The 18,348-nt window shown below is 40.7% G+C and overlaps 1 protein-coding gene across 1 annotated transcript in view; it reads left to right on the forward strand.

Moving 5' to 3' along the window:
• The window catches only part of LOC143715895 (LHFPL tetraspan subfamily member 6 protein), a 98,723-nt gene extending 81,490 nt beyond the window's left edge, over window positions 1-17,233 (forward strand). Inside the window, exon 4 of the mRNA XM_077207752.1 lies at window positions 16,090-17,233. Within this exon, the coding sequence (XP_077063867.1) occupies window positions 16,090-16,208 (119 nt within the window). The 3' untranslated portion in view covers window positions 16,209-17,233. The remainder of the gene's footprint in view (window positions 1-16,089) is intronic.
• Window positions 17,234-18,348: the final 1,115 nt, after the last annotated feature.

Raw genomic sequence — 18,348 nt, forward strand, 5'->3', positions numbered from 1 at the left:
GGCTGTGGTTTTTTTAATTGATTTTGTCACATCTCGTAGTCGTGTCACGTCTGGTGTGGACAGAAATATAGCTTGTCGCTGGAATCTTATCGCAGCACATCTGGTTAGGACACGGCGTAAGAAGTTTCCTTTCAAAGTGGAACTTCGCTGCTGCATCTGTTAATGGTGTTATGGGGAACCAATACCCACTATCAGGGCTGGACTGGGACTAAAAATCGGCCCGGGCATTTTGGCCCAGACTGGCCCACTACATATAATCATAAACACAACCGATCTTTTCACGAGCAACAAACCCATAATCAGTGTGAAAATTGAACAAAGAAAAACTCAAAACTCTTTTAGCTGTGATATGGTGTCTGTCTGCATTACACTATTACATAATAATAGTTATAATATTAATTCCATGACAGTAATAGCATATATTGTAAAACAAATGCACTGAAAAATAAAAGGAACTTTCATAATTAGTTTTTGTACTAATTTCCATGCTTGAAAGAGATAAACACATGATCTTTTATTTTGGCGGAAAACATGGTTTACAAACGCGTCTCATTACAATTATAGTAAAATGCTTAATCATAAACTATGCCGATGTGTAAATAATGCGTGACTGGGTGATGGGTTCCCATACTATGGAAGCTTGTTTCCGCCACTAAATAAGTAAATAATAATAAAAATTTGCGACTTTTTATCTCACAATTCTGATTTTTTTTGTCACAATTGCGAGTTTACATCTCGCAATTCTGACTTTATTTGTCAGAATTGCGAGATATAAAGTCAGAATTGCGAGATATAAAGTCAGAATTGTGTGATATAAAGTCAGAATTGCGTGATATAAAGTCAGAATTGCGAGATATAAAGTCAGAATTGCGTGATATAAAGTCGCAATTGCGTGATATAAAGTCGCAATTGCGTGTTATAAAGTGAGAATTGTGAGATATAAAGTCACAATTGCGTGTTATAAAGTCAGAATTGCGAGAGAGAAAACTAAGAATTCTGACTTTTTTTCTCGCAATTCTGACTTTATAACACATAACTGCGAGTTTATATCACGCAATTTTGACTTTATAACACATAATTGCGAGTTTATATCTCGCAATTCTGACATATTTTCTCAGAATTGTAAGAATTGCGCAATTTTCTCGCAATTGCGAGTTATAAAGTCCAATTCTATGGGGAAAAAAAGACTGACTTTTTTCCTCTCAGAATAGTTTATATCTCACAATTCTGACTTTATAACACACAATTGCGACTTTATATCACGCAATTCTGACTTTATATCTCACAATTCTGACTTTATAACACACAATTGCGACTTTATAACTCACAATTCTGACTTTATAACACGCAATTGCGACTTTATATCAATCAATTCTAACTTTATATCTCACAATTCTGAGAAATAAAGTCAGAATTGTGAGATAAAAAGTCGCAATTACCTTTTTTTATTTTTCATTCTGTGGCGGAAACAAGCTTCCATACCATACTCATCGCCTCAGTGTTCTTCTGAAAGTTCCCTAGTTCTGCTTACCACAGTTCTCTACTCTCACTCATTCTCTCCTGATCCTCCTCAATATCCTCATCAGACACTTGAAGGGCCCGTTTCTTTTTTTTTCACGCTATTTCTCTGCACATTCCTTGCGTTTCTTCTCCAAAGGGAGAGGGAGTTTAAAGATGTGATTGGACCAGCCCAGTGCCAATCAAGAAAAGAACCAATGGGCCGCTGATCTACGTGTTTCATGGGCCGGTCTGTAAAAAAAAAAAACTACGAAGACTTTTTTTGTCCAATGCATTACACCGGCACAAAGATCCCAGCGCCGCCAATTAAGCAAAACTAAACGAATTGGCCGACGATGTACGAGTATTATGGCCCGTTTAGACAAAAAAAAAATGTGTATATTTGTTTTAAAGAATGATCTGTATCGGCCCAAAAAGCACGTCGGCCCACCGGGCAAATGCCCGGTATGCCCGATGGCCAGTCCAGCCCTGCCCACTATGCAATTGTTAGGTATCTGGACTGTGTCAGGACGACTCATACACTTATACATGTAAGAATGCTTTTAACCTCTCTGACTCTGGTTCATAACTCAGGTTGTTTATTTGTTTATTTGTTTATTTAAAAGGATCCCCATTAGCTGACGCCGAGACGGCAGCTAGTCTTCCTGGGGTCCAAACAATACATCCAAAAGCCAATAATTACAATCACAATTACTCCCAAATATATCATATTTAAATACACATAAAGAATAACATAGCAAATAATACAACCTCACTCAACCAATCCAGACAATATTATGATATTGAAAACAAATACAGTCTAAGTCTTTTTTTAAAACCAGTTTTTCCCTTGGTTTCACGAACCCCAACTGGAAGAGTGTTCCAAAATACAATTGACCTATAAAACACAGTCCTCTTCATATAGTCAGATTTAGGTAGGGGTAAACAAACCTGTCGACTATTCACCCCTCTTGTGTAATGTGAATGCATATCTGAACAATAAACTATATTATCATAAAAAAACTTAGGAATCCGAGTGTTAATAATTCTATGAAAATATACTAACATATTAACAGATAGTCTATGCTTGACCACCAGCCAAGCAAGACGTTCATGCATCTCTGCAACACCAGTTCTCGAAGAACAACCGAGAACCAGTCTTGCAGCCTTATTTTGCGCCACTTGTAATTTTTTTAAATGACTGCTTGATGCAGCAGACCATACAACAGAACAGTAATCCAAATGACACAAAACCAATGTACAAACAACACGACTAAACAACTGTAAGTTTAAAAACTGTGCACATTTACGCATTACTGCAACAGCTCTGCCCATTTTAGCAACAACTTTGTTGATGTGATCCGACCATGACAATGTGGAATCAAGCCAAAGTCCCAAAAGCTTCACCTTTTTTACTTGCTGTACATTTTGACCATTTACTTGTATATCAATTTTAGGATTATCAGATAATCTATACTTAGAACCGAATATTATACTCACAGTTTTTGAAATATTTAGAACAAGTTTATTTGTTTTGATCTAATTATACAATTTGCTAATCTCGCTAGACAGAACCTGATTAAGCTCTGAACATATAGGGGCTGCATAATAAAGAGTAGAATCATCAGCAAACATAGTCAGCCTTACTGAGCCTTACTGAGTATATATGGCATATCATTTGTAAAAATTGAAAATAACAAAGGTCCGAGGCAACTTCCTCGAGGAACACCACAATCCAGGGACTTGCTACTAGATAATGCACCATTAAAATAAACTCTTTGCGACCTCTCCGACAAATAGCTCTTAAACCACTTGATTGCTGAGAAAGTAAAACCATAACTAATAAGTTTAGAAATCAAAATGTCATGGTCAATCACATCGAAGGCAGCACTGAAGTCTAGTAGTAGTGTACCCACTAGCATTGAGTTATCAATTGATGTTAACCAGCTGTCTGACATTTGTGTCATTGCAGTGCAGGTGGAATGACCATACCTATAAGCATGCTGAAACATCGTAGTCAAATCATTGTTAGAAAAGTAATCTTGCACTTGCTCAGATACAATCTTTTCCAATAATTTACTTAGAATAGGCAAGATGCTAATAGGCCTACTATTTGGACCACAGAAAGTTGATTTCGTGTCTTTGTGTTACGAATTTGCGTGGAAGCAAAGGCAGTAGGCGGATCTAAATGCAGCAGTAGACTTTAATTACAGATTCAGAACAGACAAGATACTCGTGGTACGCACATTAAAACATACATTCAATAACTGACCACGAACAAAAGAGCAGACAGGATTTAAATACACAGACGGGATGAGGGAACAAGACACCGCTGGGGCAAATCAGAACACCGAGCGGGACCATACAACCTAACAAGACAACACACAGGAAGCCTCCAGGGCGGAGCAGGACGTGACGGCGGCCAGGGCGGAGCAGGATGAGGCGAAGGCCAGGGCGGAGCAGGACGAAGCGAAGGCCAGGGCGGAGCAGGACGAGGCAAAGGCCAGGGCGGAGCAGGACGAGGCAAAGGCCAGGGTGGAGCATGGCGTGGCAAAGGCCAGGGCGGAGCACGATGAGATGGTGGCCAGGTCGGAGCAGACTCAGACGAGGATGAGGACCATGTCGACGTCGTCTCCATGGCCCTCACGGAGTACCTTCTGCCCCCCCCCAAAAAATACTTGGGGAAATCCTCGGGAGGAACCTCCAGGTGGTAGATGGGTTCCGGGCAGGCCTCCCGGAGCTTGAAGGGCGCAGGCAGGGCGAGGCGCAGAGGCGGGGCCGGCAGGGCGAGGCGCAGAGGCGGGGCCGGCAGGGCGAGGCGCAGAGGCGGGGCCGGCAGGGCGAGGCGCAGAGGCGGGGCCGGCAGGGCGAGGCGCAGAGGCGGGGCCGGCAGGGCGAGGCGCAGAGGTGGGGCCGGCAGGGCGAGGCGCAGAGGCGGGGCCGGCAGGGCGAGGCGCAGAGGCGGGGCCGGCAGGGCGAGGAGTCTGGGAACGCCCTCCGTAGCCTGGCAAAGCAAACAAGTCCTCCTCCTCCTTCTGCGACGACGCTTCACTGGGCTTGATTCACTACTGGACGTACTTGACTCAGTAGACTCACTTGACTCAGTAGACTCGGCAGACTCGCTTGACTCGGCAGACTCGCTTGACTCGGCAGACTCGCTTGACTCGGCAGACTCGCTTGACTCGGCAGACTCGCTTGACTCGGCAGACTCGCTTGACTCGGTAGACTCACCCGACTCGGTAGACTCACCCGAGTCGGTAGACTCGGTAGACTCACTTGACTCGGTAGTCGGTTCACTTGACTTGGCACTTGATTCACTTGACTTGGCACTTGATTCACTTGACTTGGCACTTGATTCACTTGACTTGGCACTTGATTCACTTGACTTGGCACTTGATTCACTTGACTTGGCACTTGATTCACTTGACTTGGCACTTGATTCACTTGACTTGGCACTTGATTCACTTGACTTGGCACTTGATTCACTTGACTTGGCACTTGATTCACTTGACTTGGAACTTGATTCACTTGACTTGGAACTTGATTCACTTGACTCGGAACTTGACTCGGAACTTGACTCGGAACTTGACTCGGAACTTGACTCGGAACTTGACTCGGAACTTGACTCGGAACTTGACTCACTTGACTCGGAACTTGACTCACTTGACTCGGAACTTGACTCACTTGACTCGGAACTTGACTCGGAACTTGACTCAGAACTTGATTCACTTGACTCGGAACTTGACTCGGAACTTGATTCACTTGACCCGGCGGCGCTTGACTCACTTGACTCGTCGGCGCTTGACTCACTTGACTCGGCGGCACTTGACTCGGCGGCAATCGACTCGCTTGACTCGGGAAGCGCGGTCTCACTTGACTCGGCGGCACTTGACTCACTTGACTCGGGTTCGTCGAGGCTGAAGCGACGTGCGGGTTCGGAAGACAGAAGCTCAGCCTCAGGCATGTCGATCTCGGCAGGAAGAAGCTCAGGCATGTCGGTCTCGGCAGGAAGAAGCTCAGGCATGTCGTGGAAAGCGGGCTCGACTCGGTTCACGTGAAGCGCAGGCTCGTGGAGCGTGGTCTCGGTTGAGCAGCTGAAGTGAAGCGCGGGCGCGACCGGGCTGACGTTAAGCGCAGGCTCTTGCAGCTTCTCCTCCACGCCCACAGTAAACGGGGAACCGCTCCACAACAGGGCCAGGTCAACGTACCATTCTAAAGATCCGTGAGGACCAGGTTCGGGCATCAGAGACCGGAGTGGTTCTGATAATCCTCCGCGGAAGAAGATCTTCAAGCCGTGGGTGTTCATTTGCGCGAGATATGCCAGCTCGAGGAATTCTGCGACATAATCCTCGATGGCGCGATTCTCCTGGCGAAGACGGAGGATCTGGACATCAGGACTCCAGGTAGGCATGGCTGCTAGATCCTAGGGGGTCAGTTATTCTGTTACGAATTTGCGTGGAAGCAAAGGCAGTAGGCGGATCTAAATGCAGCAGTAGACTTTAATTACAGATTCAGAACAGACAAGATACTCGTGGTACGCACATTAAAACATACATTCAATAACTGACCACGAACAAAAGAGCAGACAGGATTTAAATACACAGACGGGATGAGGGAACAAGACACAGCTGGGGCAAATCAGAACACCGAGCGGGACCATACAACCTAACAAGACAACACACCTGAAACAAGGGACCTAATAATGACATGACTCGGATAACAGACTACAATTAACAAGGCACAAACTGAATAAAAGACCAAAGACAGAGAAACCACAAACCAGAAACATGACAAAATGAATAAACACCGTAACACTTTGGGTAAAGGAATTATCTTACCCTCCTTCCAAAGTTTTCGACACACACCACTAATCAAACATCTGTTGAAAATGTGACAGATTGGTTTAGAAATATGTCCAGCTGATAACTTCAACAGCCGACTATCCAAGTTGTCTGTGCCAACAGACCCACCAACAGTCAAAGATCTCAACAACATTTCCACCTGCACAACATTAACCTGATGAAATTCAAAACTACACAGTTTATCTTTCATAATACACCTTTCAATTAGCTCAACTGAGTTGTAATCAACATTGTATTTCATTGTCTCTCTAAAATTAGAAACCTTATTAACAAAATAATCATTAAAATAATTTGCAATCTGTATTGGCTAAAATAAACTCCATTCACTTCAACAAAAGAAGTACAAGTAGATTTTTTCCCCATGATTTCATTGAGTACCTTCCACATTCTCTTACTATCTGTACCACTATCATCAATTCTCTTCTTAAAATATTCTTTCTTTTTCACTCTGTTCACCTTGGTCACCTCATTCCTTAAAATACAATACAATTTTCTGTCCTTAGGAGAATCAGAAATAACCGCAACCTTTTTAGCCTCTTCCCTTTGAGCCATTAAACTCCTTAACTCAGTATCAACCCAAGGAGCACTGTTGGCTTTAACTGTAAATTTCATCAATGGGGCATGATTGTTAACAACTCTCATAAAACAATCCATAAATAAATTAAGGGATGCATCAACATCATCAATGTCACTTATCAAATTCCATTTAATATTATCCAATTCATTTAGAAAACTCTCCTCATTAAATACCCTATAAGATCTTTTCATAATAATTTTAGGACAGGCTCGAGGTAGCTTAGTTCTCCTGGAGACAGCAATACAGTTGTGATCACTAAAGCCAACTGTTACAGAAATGGGTATTGAGCACATATCGGGATTATTAGTGTAAATATGATCAATACATTTTGATGTTGAAAATCCTGTATTGTTACTAGAAATTCTTGTTGGTTGATCCATTAATTGAGATAAACCACAGGTGTCTGTCATGGTTTTAAGCTTGTTCTTCAAAGGACAAATATCAGACAGCCAATCAATATTTAAATCACCCAACCAGTATAGCTCTCTATTTTCCTCAGTCACCTTATCTAGCATATTACATAAACCATTTATATACTCTATCCTGGCACTAGGTGGCCTATAACAACAACCAAGAATAATAGGTTTTAAATGTGGAAGATGTACCTGTAACCATAACACTTCCACATCATCAATCATTAAGTCATGTCTCAGTTTAACAGGGAAATGATCTCGTATATAAATGGCCACACCTCCTCCAAACCTGTTTCTATCATTTCTATAAATTGAAAACCCCCCTATATCAACATCTGAATTGTCTATGAAGTGATCCAGATGAGTTTCAGAAATCATAAGTATGTCTATTTTATTCAGTTGCAAAAATAAAGACAGGTCTTGAATTTTGTTCCTAAGACTACATATATTAATATGTGCAAGGATTAAACCTTTAGGCAATTTATTTATTCTGGTCATCTTAATTAAAGGTAAAAAAAAATTTTTTCAATTAAAGTCCTATATTATAATCTAGTTGAATATCTTGTACCCTAAGTTATTTTAACTTCATCAAGTAGGCTACATACATACAAGTCCTACACACAGACACACTTGCATGTACACAAACATATATAAAATTGAGCATTAAAGCTCATTAGGCCAATAACTGACTTTGTCCATCCCTTGGGGTGATAATCAGTTTATCATACTTCAAACTCGCTTTATCACCTCTCTCTCTGAAAGCTTTCACCTTCGGCCACAACTCCTTCCTCCTCAGTTGCACAGCTTCAGAGAAATCTTCGTTTAGGTAGATCTTAGTGCCCTTTAATTTCTTGGCAGAAGAAAGAATCAGCTCTCTATCTTTAATGCGAAGAAGTTTGACAACAATTTTCCTTGGCCTTCCCCTCTCCTGAAACTGACCAAGTCTCTGGGCACGCTCAATGTCCATATTTATTCCATCTAAGCCCAAGTTTTTTGAAAACATATCTCGCACCTTTTTCTCTGATTCACACCAATTCTCTCCTTTCTCGTCAGCCATGCCATCAATTAAAATATTTGTTCTCCTGCTCTGGTTTTCAATGTAATCAAGCTTGTTGAACATTACATCCAATTCTTGCTTGGAAGTAGTAATGTTTGTCTCAAATGCCCTTATCTTTGACTCAATCTCAGTGCATCCCATCTTCTCCTCTTCAAACTTTGTTTGGGTAAATTCCAAGCTGGTCTTCAGCTCCTGTACATCTCTGATAACACCATCCAATCTTTTTTTAGTTCCATCCATGATCAGCTGAATGAAACATTTGAAGTTATCTTGCTGCTGCAATAACATATCTTTATAGATCGCTCTCTGCTGCTCCATTAACTGGGAGAGTACACTCATTGTGACAACAGCATCCTCCTCACAAGGAGATGTTTTAGCATTTTTAGGCGGCATAATGTGTCTTACCAGGATGTACCGGAAGTTGAAGAAAGTTGCAAATGTTGATGGTGACAGATTTGTTTGTCAAGATCCTAGTAGGCCCAAAAGCCCATCAACTTGGGCTACAGCCCAAGCTCAGCGGATAGTAGAAATATTGTCCCCAATATTGAGACGCAATTTAAATAAAATACAACTTGAGTCAATTAACCACTAAATTTGGTAATACCAGAAAGGATTCAATAGATTTTGTTAGATTCTAAGAGGCCAGGTTCTCAGACAAAACTCCTGGCAGCCATGATTGGGCACCAATCATGGTTGGGCACCACAGAGTCTGCCCCTAATGCCGTTCATTGACACTTTCATGGCGAACTGAGTTAAAACTAAGCCTCCCCCTTTCCAACGAGAAGGAACTTGTGTACGACACACAGCAGGGGTCAGGCCTCAAAGAGATTGTTATCTCCTCAGAGCCAGGCCAGAATAGAGACCAGAGCACATTCAAACACACACACACAAGAACCTTTCTCCAATATCCTCACTGAAAGACTTATACAATGATGTATTTTATGTGTTTTTATGTGTGTCTGTTTGTCCATGTCACATTGGAATAACTATGATTTTATCGTAGCATAAAGTGAATTATAAATACCTTCAATATGCATTTTAAATATATTTGTATATTCCGTTAACTTTTACATAGCGTTCTTACTACCTGTAGAACACTCGTGGTGTGGACAACGCGAATATGCATAAAAATATAAAGTAAAGTGTATTTTTGATAGGTTTTACTATCATTGAAGATCGAAACGTCTTTCGACTGTAACCCCTCCCCCCACACACACACACACCTAAGGAGCTTGCGCTCTTAGACAAAGAGTAATAAAAACTAAATTCCCGCCTGTGACTTCCAACTCTCCGATTGGCCAAGCCGACAGGAAGAGGCTGGATTTCTCCAAGGTGATAAATGTCGGCGTGCTCCACTCTCTCGCTCTCTTACCCTCTAACCTATCCTAGCATCATGTAACGGATCCGCGATTCCCCCTCAGGGGATCTTTTCCTTTGTTTCTTTAAGTTTTTATTTTTCCATTTCCGAATTCTCCTTTGTTCATTTCCACCGACGAGTGAAGTGAACTTAGCCTGAATTGTTTCTTTGGTAATTTTACATCAGAGACAGTTTAAACCTTCGTTTGAAAGTGCGCGCTCCAGACCATCTGCAGACCACGTGACTCTCCCACGGAGCAAATCCACATGCCTTCGAAGCAGCCACACAACGAGCAACTGTGCAAGTATATATTCGTATTGAGCTTTCAGAGCTTTAAGATGTGTTTTTCCGTGTTGTCTCTCAAAGGTTTTAAGGTCTGTAATTTGCCACTGATCCTTTCAGATTATCTCTCTCTCTCTCTCTCATTCTCTCTCTCTCTTTATTGATGTATTCTCTTTCATTATGTCGTTGCCATTATTGTGTTTGTAAATACATTTATTGTTTGTTATAACCGGTATACGTAACTTTGCCTTTATTAAATGCATTATATTCATTTATTGATTCTGTCTCTATGCTCATACAAGTCACTTTAATTTATAAGATCCAGAGCTACGTGCTTTACAAATTTACTGATAGCCTAATTAAAGAATCGTTATGGAACAGGAAAGTTGTTTCTTCTGGCCAGAGAAATAGCTTCTCCTGGAAGTCTATAAAGTAGGATTATTTTGTGAGGTTTGATTGACATCGAATGATCAGGTTTTTGCTGGACAAAAAGATGATTCGGTCACAAATTAATCCCCTTTAAGATTATCCCGACGATCGATCTATGATAGGCATATTTGATATATTAAATAGTTAATTAATTAATAAGTATTGATATACAATTGAGCTAATTTTAACCTGTAAAATATATTGTACATATGCAATTAATTATAATCCTTTGTGGTTAATTGCCTAAGTACATATATGAATGTAGATGCAGTGAAAATATTATCCCTTTTTGGGAGATTTAACATGTATGATAATCTGGGTCAAACCCTTATGAATAATTATTAATTGTGAAATTACTAATTTTGAATACCTGTTCCCAAAGCCTGACCCAGGTATTTCGTTACACAATGCTTAGGGAATGCCTGCCTCACTAGACTTTTAATATGCACAAACATAGAGGGCATAGCATAAATTGACTTTACAGACTACCCAGTCAGAGACAAAAGCCTATCAGCGCCCACATGACTCATATAGTGGCACTACTCCCTAAGCCAATATACTAGGAAAGATCCCCACTAGAAAAGCTACTATGCTCAACAGCAAGGGAAGTTCGGCTGTTAAACCTTCCTCTCTCCCTTGTGGGACATGCCTCAGCCCTGTATGCAGGGCTCTAAAAGGAAAATACTCAACATAGCCTCAGCTATGTCAGGCATACCTTACCAGTATTTGACAATGCTCTTAGGTAGAAGCCTACCGCAGGGGAGGATCAACTAAATTTGAATGACCTTAGCGTGATTAGGGGAGAATAGCTCATACCCTGACTTGAGTAATGGCACTTCTCCAGGACTAACTATAGTTAATGGTTAAACCATAGAACTACTGCTACAATGATAAGGGGGACACCATTAGTTATCCACCTCTACTCATTGGTTTGTAACACTGATCATCCCTATATGAGCATTCTTCCAGACCCAACAACAGTTGGGCAGGGAGATAAGCGAAACAAGCACTTTTGTGAATTGGCCATTATAGTTCCATTCACTTAGCTCTACCCTAAGGGGTACTTGAGCAGCCTACTAAAGTGACCATGTAAGGTGGTAAAAACCTCAGTAATTAGCACCTCCCTTTGGTATTGCCACTCATCCAAGGGGTAGCGTACATCCTTACCCTTTACTCAGGAAAGGGAGGCAACCGAGAACAGGACATAATGGAGTTTACCCAATAACTCTCATCACCTATGCTCAGAACCCCAAGGAAGCTGCAGGGGATCCTGTCCCACTTGGCGGATTTCATGGTGTTTCACAGGCCTGTATTTCAAAGCCCTGTCTTGTCTCCGCATATTCCTTGCCATGAGCCCCATGGTGGTAAGCAGAGGAGTCAGATTTATTTGATCATCCACCTCTACTTTGCCCACCTATGACCCCACAATCAAGGCTGATGTGCTGCTTCAGCAGACATGGGGCCTGCACTGTGAGGTGCAAACCCTTGACTTTCATCCCACAAGAAAAAAACTAAAGTGAGAGGGGAGCTCCCTCAGCATGGCTCATCACAATGAGCGCATTCAGTTACAGGGGAGGAGGACGGATTATTAATAAAACCTGCCGCAACTCTCAAAGCATCTATTTCCTCAGAATTAGACATGTCACATTAAATCAGTCAGGTCGGAATCAGCCACTGAGCAGCTTCCTAATACGACATGAAAAAAAATACCAGGAGAAGCCCAAAGGAAAAACTACCACCAGTCTCCTCCCTATGCTCCGTCTACAATCCCCATGATTGATCCTTACCATCCTCGGTGGTCCCGCGAGGTGCAGACGCTTGACTCTCATCCCTCAAGAGAGAGTCAAGCATGGGTTACCCCGTGAGTCAGTTCTAGAGCTCCTCCTGTCCGATTTTAGGGGAAAATCGTGTCCCTCTGAGATGTCCAATAGATTTCTTAGGCGCGCCAAAAAGAACCACAGGAACAGTGTAATCACCATGGGAAAATCTCAGAGAAAAACTGGGAGTTGTGAAAAATATTATACAGTGGTGTTTTGCCCGATGAGAAGTGTATCTATGTATCATCGTTTTACTCTTTTAATTATTTTTTTAACTGTATCATATATCTTTTAATTTCTTTTATAACTGTTTTAATTTTCCTTGCTTTTTTTGTGATTATTTTAATTCCTTTCTGTAAAGCACTTTGCATTGCCATAGTGTATGAAATGTACTATATAAATAAACTTGCCTTGCCTTGGCTTGCTATGGGTGGAGCTTCCCACAATACATGCATTCAGCATCCTTGAATCCGAACGCGCTCTGTGCAAACACTAGATCCGCATCTCTCTAGAGAAAATCAAGCAATGACAGAGCCTTTACTGAGAATGCATTGACATGAGTTCCTCCAACTTCTTCGAGAGCTGAACGTGCTCCATGCAAACACTAGATCCGCATCTCTCTAGAGAGAATCAAGCAATAACAGAGCCTTTACTGAGAATACATCGACATGACTTCCTCCAACTCCCTCGAGAGCTGAACGCGCTTCATGCAAACAAATGTGCTCCGTGCAAACAATAGATTTTAATCTCTTTAGAGGGAATCAAGCAATAATAGCATCAACAGTTGTTCCTCCAACTCCCTTGAGAGCCGATTGCGCTCTGTGCAAAAACTAGATCCGGATATCTCTAGAGAGAATCAAGCAATAACAGAGCCTTTACTGAGAATGCATTGACATGAGTTCCTCCAACTCCCTCGAGAGCCGAATGCGCTCCGTGCAAGAACTAGATCCGTATCTCTTTAGAGAGAATCCAGCAATAACAGAGCCTTTACTGAGAATGCATCGACATGAGTTCCTTCAACTCCCTCGAGAGCCGAATGCACTCCGTGCATACACTAGATTCTTATCTAATCAAGCAATAACAGAGCGTTTTCTGAAAATGCATTGACATGAGTTCCTCCAACTCCCTGGGGATCCGAATGTGCTCCGTGCAAGCACTAGATCCGTATCTCTTTAGAGAGAATCAAGCAATAACAGAGCCTTTCCTGAGAATGCATCAACATGACTTCCTCCAACTCCCTCGAGAGCTGAACGCGCTTCATGCAAACAAATGCGCTCCGTGCAAACAATAGATTTTTATCTCTCTAGAGGAAATCAAGCAATAAAAGCATCAACATGAGTTCCTCCAACTCCCTCGAGACCCGAATGCGCTCCATGCAAAAACTAGATCCGGATCTCTCTAGAGAGAATCAAGCAATAACAGAGCCTTTACCAGTGGTGGTAAGTAACGAAGTAGAAATACTTCGTTACTTTACATAAGTATTTTTTTCGGGGATCTGTACTTTACTTGAGTATGTTTTATTTGCATCTACTTTTACTCTTACTCCACTACAATATTAAAGACAAAGTTTACTTTTTACTCCGTTACATTTCCCCCATGCCTGCTCCAAGTATTTATTACACTGGCTTTCCAAACCAATGAAAAACTTGGTTTTATTTTGAAAAAAAGAATGCGCAAGCCAGCATAAGCTCAAATAGCAGTCAGTTCGCCATTGTGGAAGATGACCGCAGAAACAGGTGAAGGTAAAGCAATGATCCCGAGATTCCCGCTTACCTTGTATCTTGCACATCTTCGGTTTGATGCAGCTAATGTTATGGAACATGTCTATTGCAGAGCTGCCAACTATCACTCATTCAGTGTGAGACTCACGCAATTGACACTTTCCACCCGCTCTCACGACACACATCCATTTTCTCACGCAGAGAAAAATCACGAACCAAAGAGGACATTGACACCGACAGACAAGACAGATTAGGTTACTTTTGATAGGAAACAAATTCTCAGCTCTCAGATTCTGTCAATTTTATCACGAAATTTAAACAATAAATACCGCTTTGGAGCTTTTAAATGTGACGTGACAGATAGCTAGCGCCTTCTATGGGGTGCCGTTAATCTCTTTACTACTAGTTAATTGTAAATAAACACAAATGAACAATAATAGGTAGCCTATGTTGAAAGATACAGTACAACTTACCGAAATGTATATACCTTATATATAATATCAATAAATCAGTGTTTTTCAACCGCGGAAAGAGGTCAATAAAACAGCTGGTGAACAATGTCACATAACGTTACATTTACCTCTGGGAAAAAAAAAAAAAACATTTAATGACCATAGCATGTTAGTTGGCTAGAAAAATGAGTATTTTATAATATATGTAATATTAGTATAAATCAGTATTTTGTTAAATGTGCACTATATATTTATTATATTTTTACTTATATCCTTAAAATATTATAAAGTTGTTATTATAATAAAAATCACATGTATTTTTAACATGTAATAATACCAGCTGACAGGGCTCTCTGTAGCCTATGTTTACAGAATTAGGTGAGATTTTCTTAATTTAAAAATTAACATGTATCTACTGTACCAAATATTTAACAAAATGAATCTATATTGAATCAAGATCGGAATCAAACCACAATAATTGAATTGAAATTGTAAAATTTGTATCAAAGAATGGCCTACCAGTCATTGCACCATAATATGCTGTCACTAAACTTAATGAAATTGTTTAGAATTGGTGCAAGCTGCTTCATTGTCTCTTATCATTGCAAATCTAACAAATTCTTAATTGCAGTATCTAATAATTTGTTCAATTAAAAGATTGCATATCACTCCCAAAACAATTGATCTGTTTAATTATTGATATTTACAGTTTGAATATTTACTTTTTACTTTCGGTACGTAAGTACGTTTTAAATCGGATACTTTTATACTTTTACTCAAGTGATGTTTGAATGGAGGACTTTCTACTTTTACTGGAGTCATTTTTTATTTAGGTATATATACTTTTACTCGAGTATAATTTTTGAGTACTTTTACCACCCCTGGCCTTTACTGAGAACGCATCGACATGAGTTCCTCCAACTCTTTCGAGTGCCGAACGCATTCCATGCAAACTCTAGATTCTTATCTAATCAAGCAATAACAGAGCCTTTACTGAGAATGCATTGACATGAGTTCCTCCAACTCCCTCGAGAGCCGAATGCGCTCCATGCAAACACTAGATCCGCATCTCTCTAGAGAGAATCAAGCAATAACAGAGCATTTACTGAGAATGCATCGACATGAGTTCCTCCAACTCTTTCGAGAGCTGAATACTCTTCATGCAAACACTAGATTCTTATCTCTCTAGAGGGAATCAAGCAAGAACAGAGCTTCTAACCGCAAATGCAACAAAGTCCATGTCCAGCTTCCTCGAACAATCCAACCAGCTGTTATCTTACACGTGCATACAAATTTATCCTGAAGACAAATAAAGCTGATGACGTGTAACTCAAACCTTTTTATACTCATTAGCGTATGCCAGTATACCAGACGTCATGGACTATAGTTTGCAAATGATTATTGGCTTTATTAAAAAAACATATGTACATATAAAACAAACAAACAAATAAAACTTACATAAAAACAACTAAATCACTGCAATTTTAGCTACATTTAAAATCTTTGTCACATACCATTTCTTAATATACATCATCCATCACACATATGATCCCTTCATTCTTTGTCATTTGAAACTTTCAGAAGTTCACTAATGCCCACACTCTTTGTCTCTGTCTTGTCTTCAGGCTCTTGTCAGATCGGCTGGGCATATTACTGCACCGGGGCGGGCGCCGCCTCCGCCATGTTATTCTGCACTTGGCTCGCTTGTTTCGCAGGGAAGAAACAAAAGCAATATCCGTACTAGAAGAACCGACCTCAACTACAGCCTGAACCACAGTAGGATAGATGCCTTAGACTCAGTGGAGACATGCGGCCCGAGGCATGATGGCTTTCCTCAATTACTGCAACTCCGACTCATAAAGACTCATAATGCTCATACGGACATTTTTGTGATTAATATGAGCATGGACTTTTCAAAGAGATGTGATTTTTGACAGTACTTCCTCTGCTCTCTAAAAAAACTAGAGAGTGTTTAACAAAAATGACCAATTATTGTTTTTTTATTATCACTGTTATGAATTTCACAGGCGTGCTTGTTTCTTTTTTCTCTTTATCTGGAATTGATATTGCAAAAGTAAGCTTTGGTTCAAGTGCAAAAAGATGGGTAGCAGTTTACTTGAAGTCTTTATATATAATGTTTTAGAATTATTATGCCCAATAATACATCTTTTAATCACTTGTATATTAAAGACCTTTAAATAATATAATGCATTAGAAATTAGGCTTTCTTTAGATAGATAGATGGGTAGAGTAGACAGATAAAATTAATTTATACATAGTAAAGTAAAAGTGTTGTACTGTTATGTGGCCATGGACAGTGGTGAAATATAAATTAGCCATCATCATAAAATATTTTATCAGAATAAAGTATTCCGTAGAGCCATGTTATAAAATATATATTGTACGTAAAGATATCAAATTACAATGTGTGTTGTAAGGAATAAAGATGTTTAATGCTTTAAAAATACATTCATACATACATTATATATACAGACTTCATGTATGCTTGAGATATATTTATCATTATTGCGGAGTGTTTATATTTACATATCCATTGTGAATTGCAATAATATTCATGGTTAATATCTCTTATTACCTTTTTTGTTTTAAAGCTTGATCGTTTTTATATAAATGTATGCTAGATATATAGAGTACAATATATGTTCTACGTGTTTTTATCTTGTTGACATATTGTTAAAAAGATGACAAGGAGAAGTCATTGCTTATTTGATTCAATTTTTGTTTGTGAATAAAAGTGGTGTATCTACATTTTGGTTTTTATACATAAATAGTAAACTATAAGTATGATGTTATGAAATAATGCAGGCTGACGGCTTCAATAGAAGCAAATACCATTGATTAACAACCTCGTAACTGACAGTAGGTATGTCTTAAAGGTTTATAAGTTATAGTTAAAATTAGTTTACCTATAGAGAAAATTTAATGGAGGTTTTAATTCCAGGACCCGACTGTTGCACTATTTACACAATTCTAACATTATATTTAGCATCACAACATAACAACCTGACACAAAAGCTTGTGCTTTCTGTTCTCTTAACAGAGGCTCTCTCGTACTGCGTAATATCTTACGCTACGGGGAAAACCTTTTTTCCACGAGATATTGAAGCCAAAAAGTATCCTTAATTTTGAATAAATGTAAAATGCGTTGCAGCAGCATGCAGACATAGGCAAGACGGCTCACGTGCCTATTGACTGACCTGCGGCAACAGCAGCAGCCTATCGAGAGAGGCCCTGCGTGACGCCATATCCAATGGGGGCGCTTAGCGCCCACTACATCACGTCCCGCCGAAATAGGCGTGGCCTTGACCTATAAATGTAGCTCGACAGGCTGATACAAACTGATTTTCATCTCTTCAGCGAAGCTCACGCATCGCTGGATCCAGAGTGAGAAGCTGCGCAGTTGAGAATAAACCTTCTGCGGGACGAGCCTTCGAATCTGAAGCTGCTGGCCTTCACCTAGCCGCCTTCAGTCGCCGTACCTGCTATGCTTTCCGGCGTCTATATCCTTTTACCTCTGCTGAGAGTGTGTGTCTTCACTCGAGTCGGCGAGCCTCGGCCTTGAGTGGAAGACGCCCGCGCAGCCTGCTCTCGCGCGCTCTCGCTCTGCCGGACGCCGCCCCCCTCACGTGGGCCTCGGCCGAAGACTGAGATAAAGCCCGAGGCCTCAAAGTCTTCCTAGCCCGCCTAGGTAGGCAACGGTGTTTAAGTCTCGCCGCGGCCAGGCTCGCACCGGAAATGTTCGCTCGTTCAGTTCCAGAAAATGCGACTGTTCCAGTGTATTCTGCAGTAAACAAGCCTGTACCACAGCCCGCTTGCCTGCACACAAAAGCCGTTTTCACAGCGACCCAGATAAATCACATGAA

The sequence above is a fragment of the Siphateles boraxobius genome, unplaced genomic scaffold (genome assembly GCF_051911475.1).
Source record: "Siphateles boraxobius isolate OS27281-9 unplaced genomic scaffold, OSU_SipBor_1 6, whole genome shotgun sequence".
In the NCBI taxonomy this organism is placed as follows: domain Eukaryota; kingdom Metazoa; phylum Chordata; class Actinopteri; order Cypriniformes; family Leuciscidae; genus Siphateles; species Siphateles boraxobius.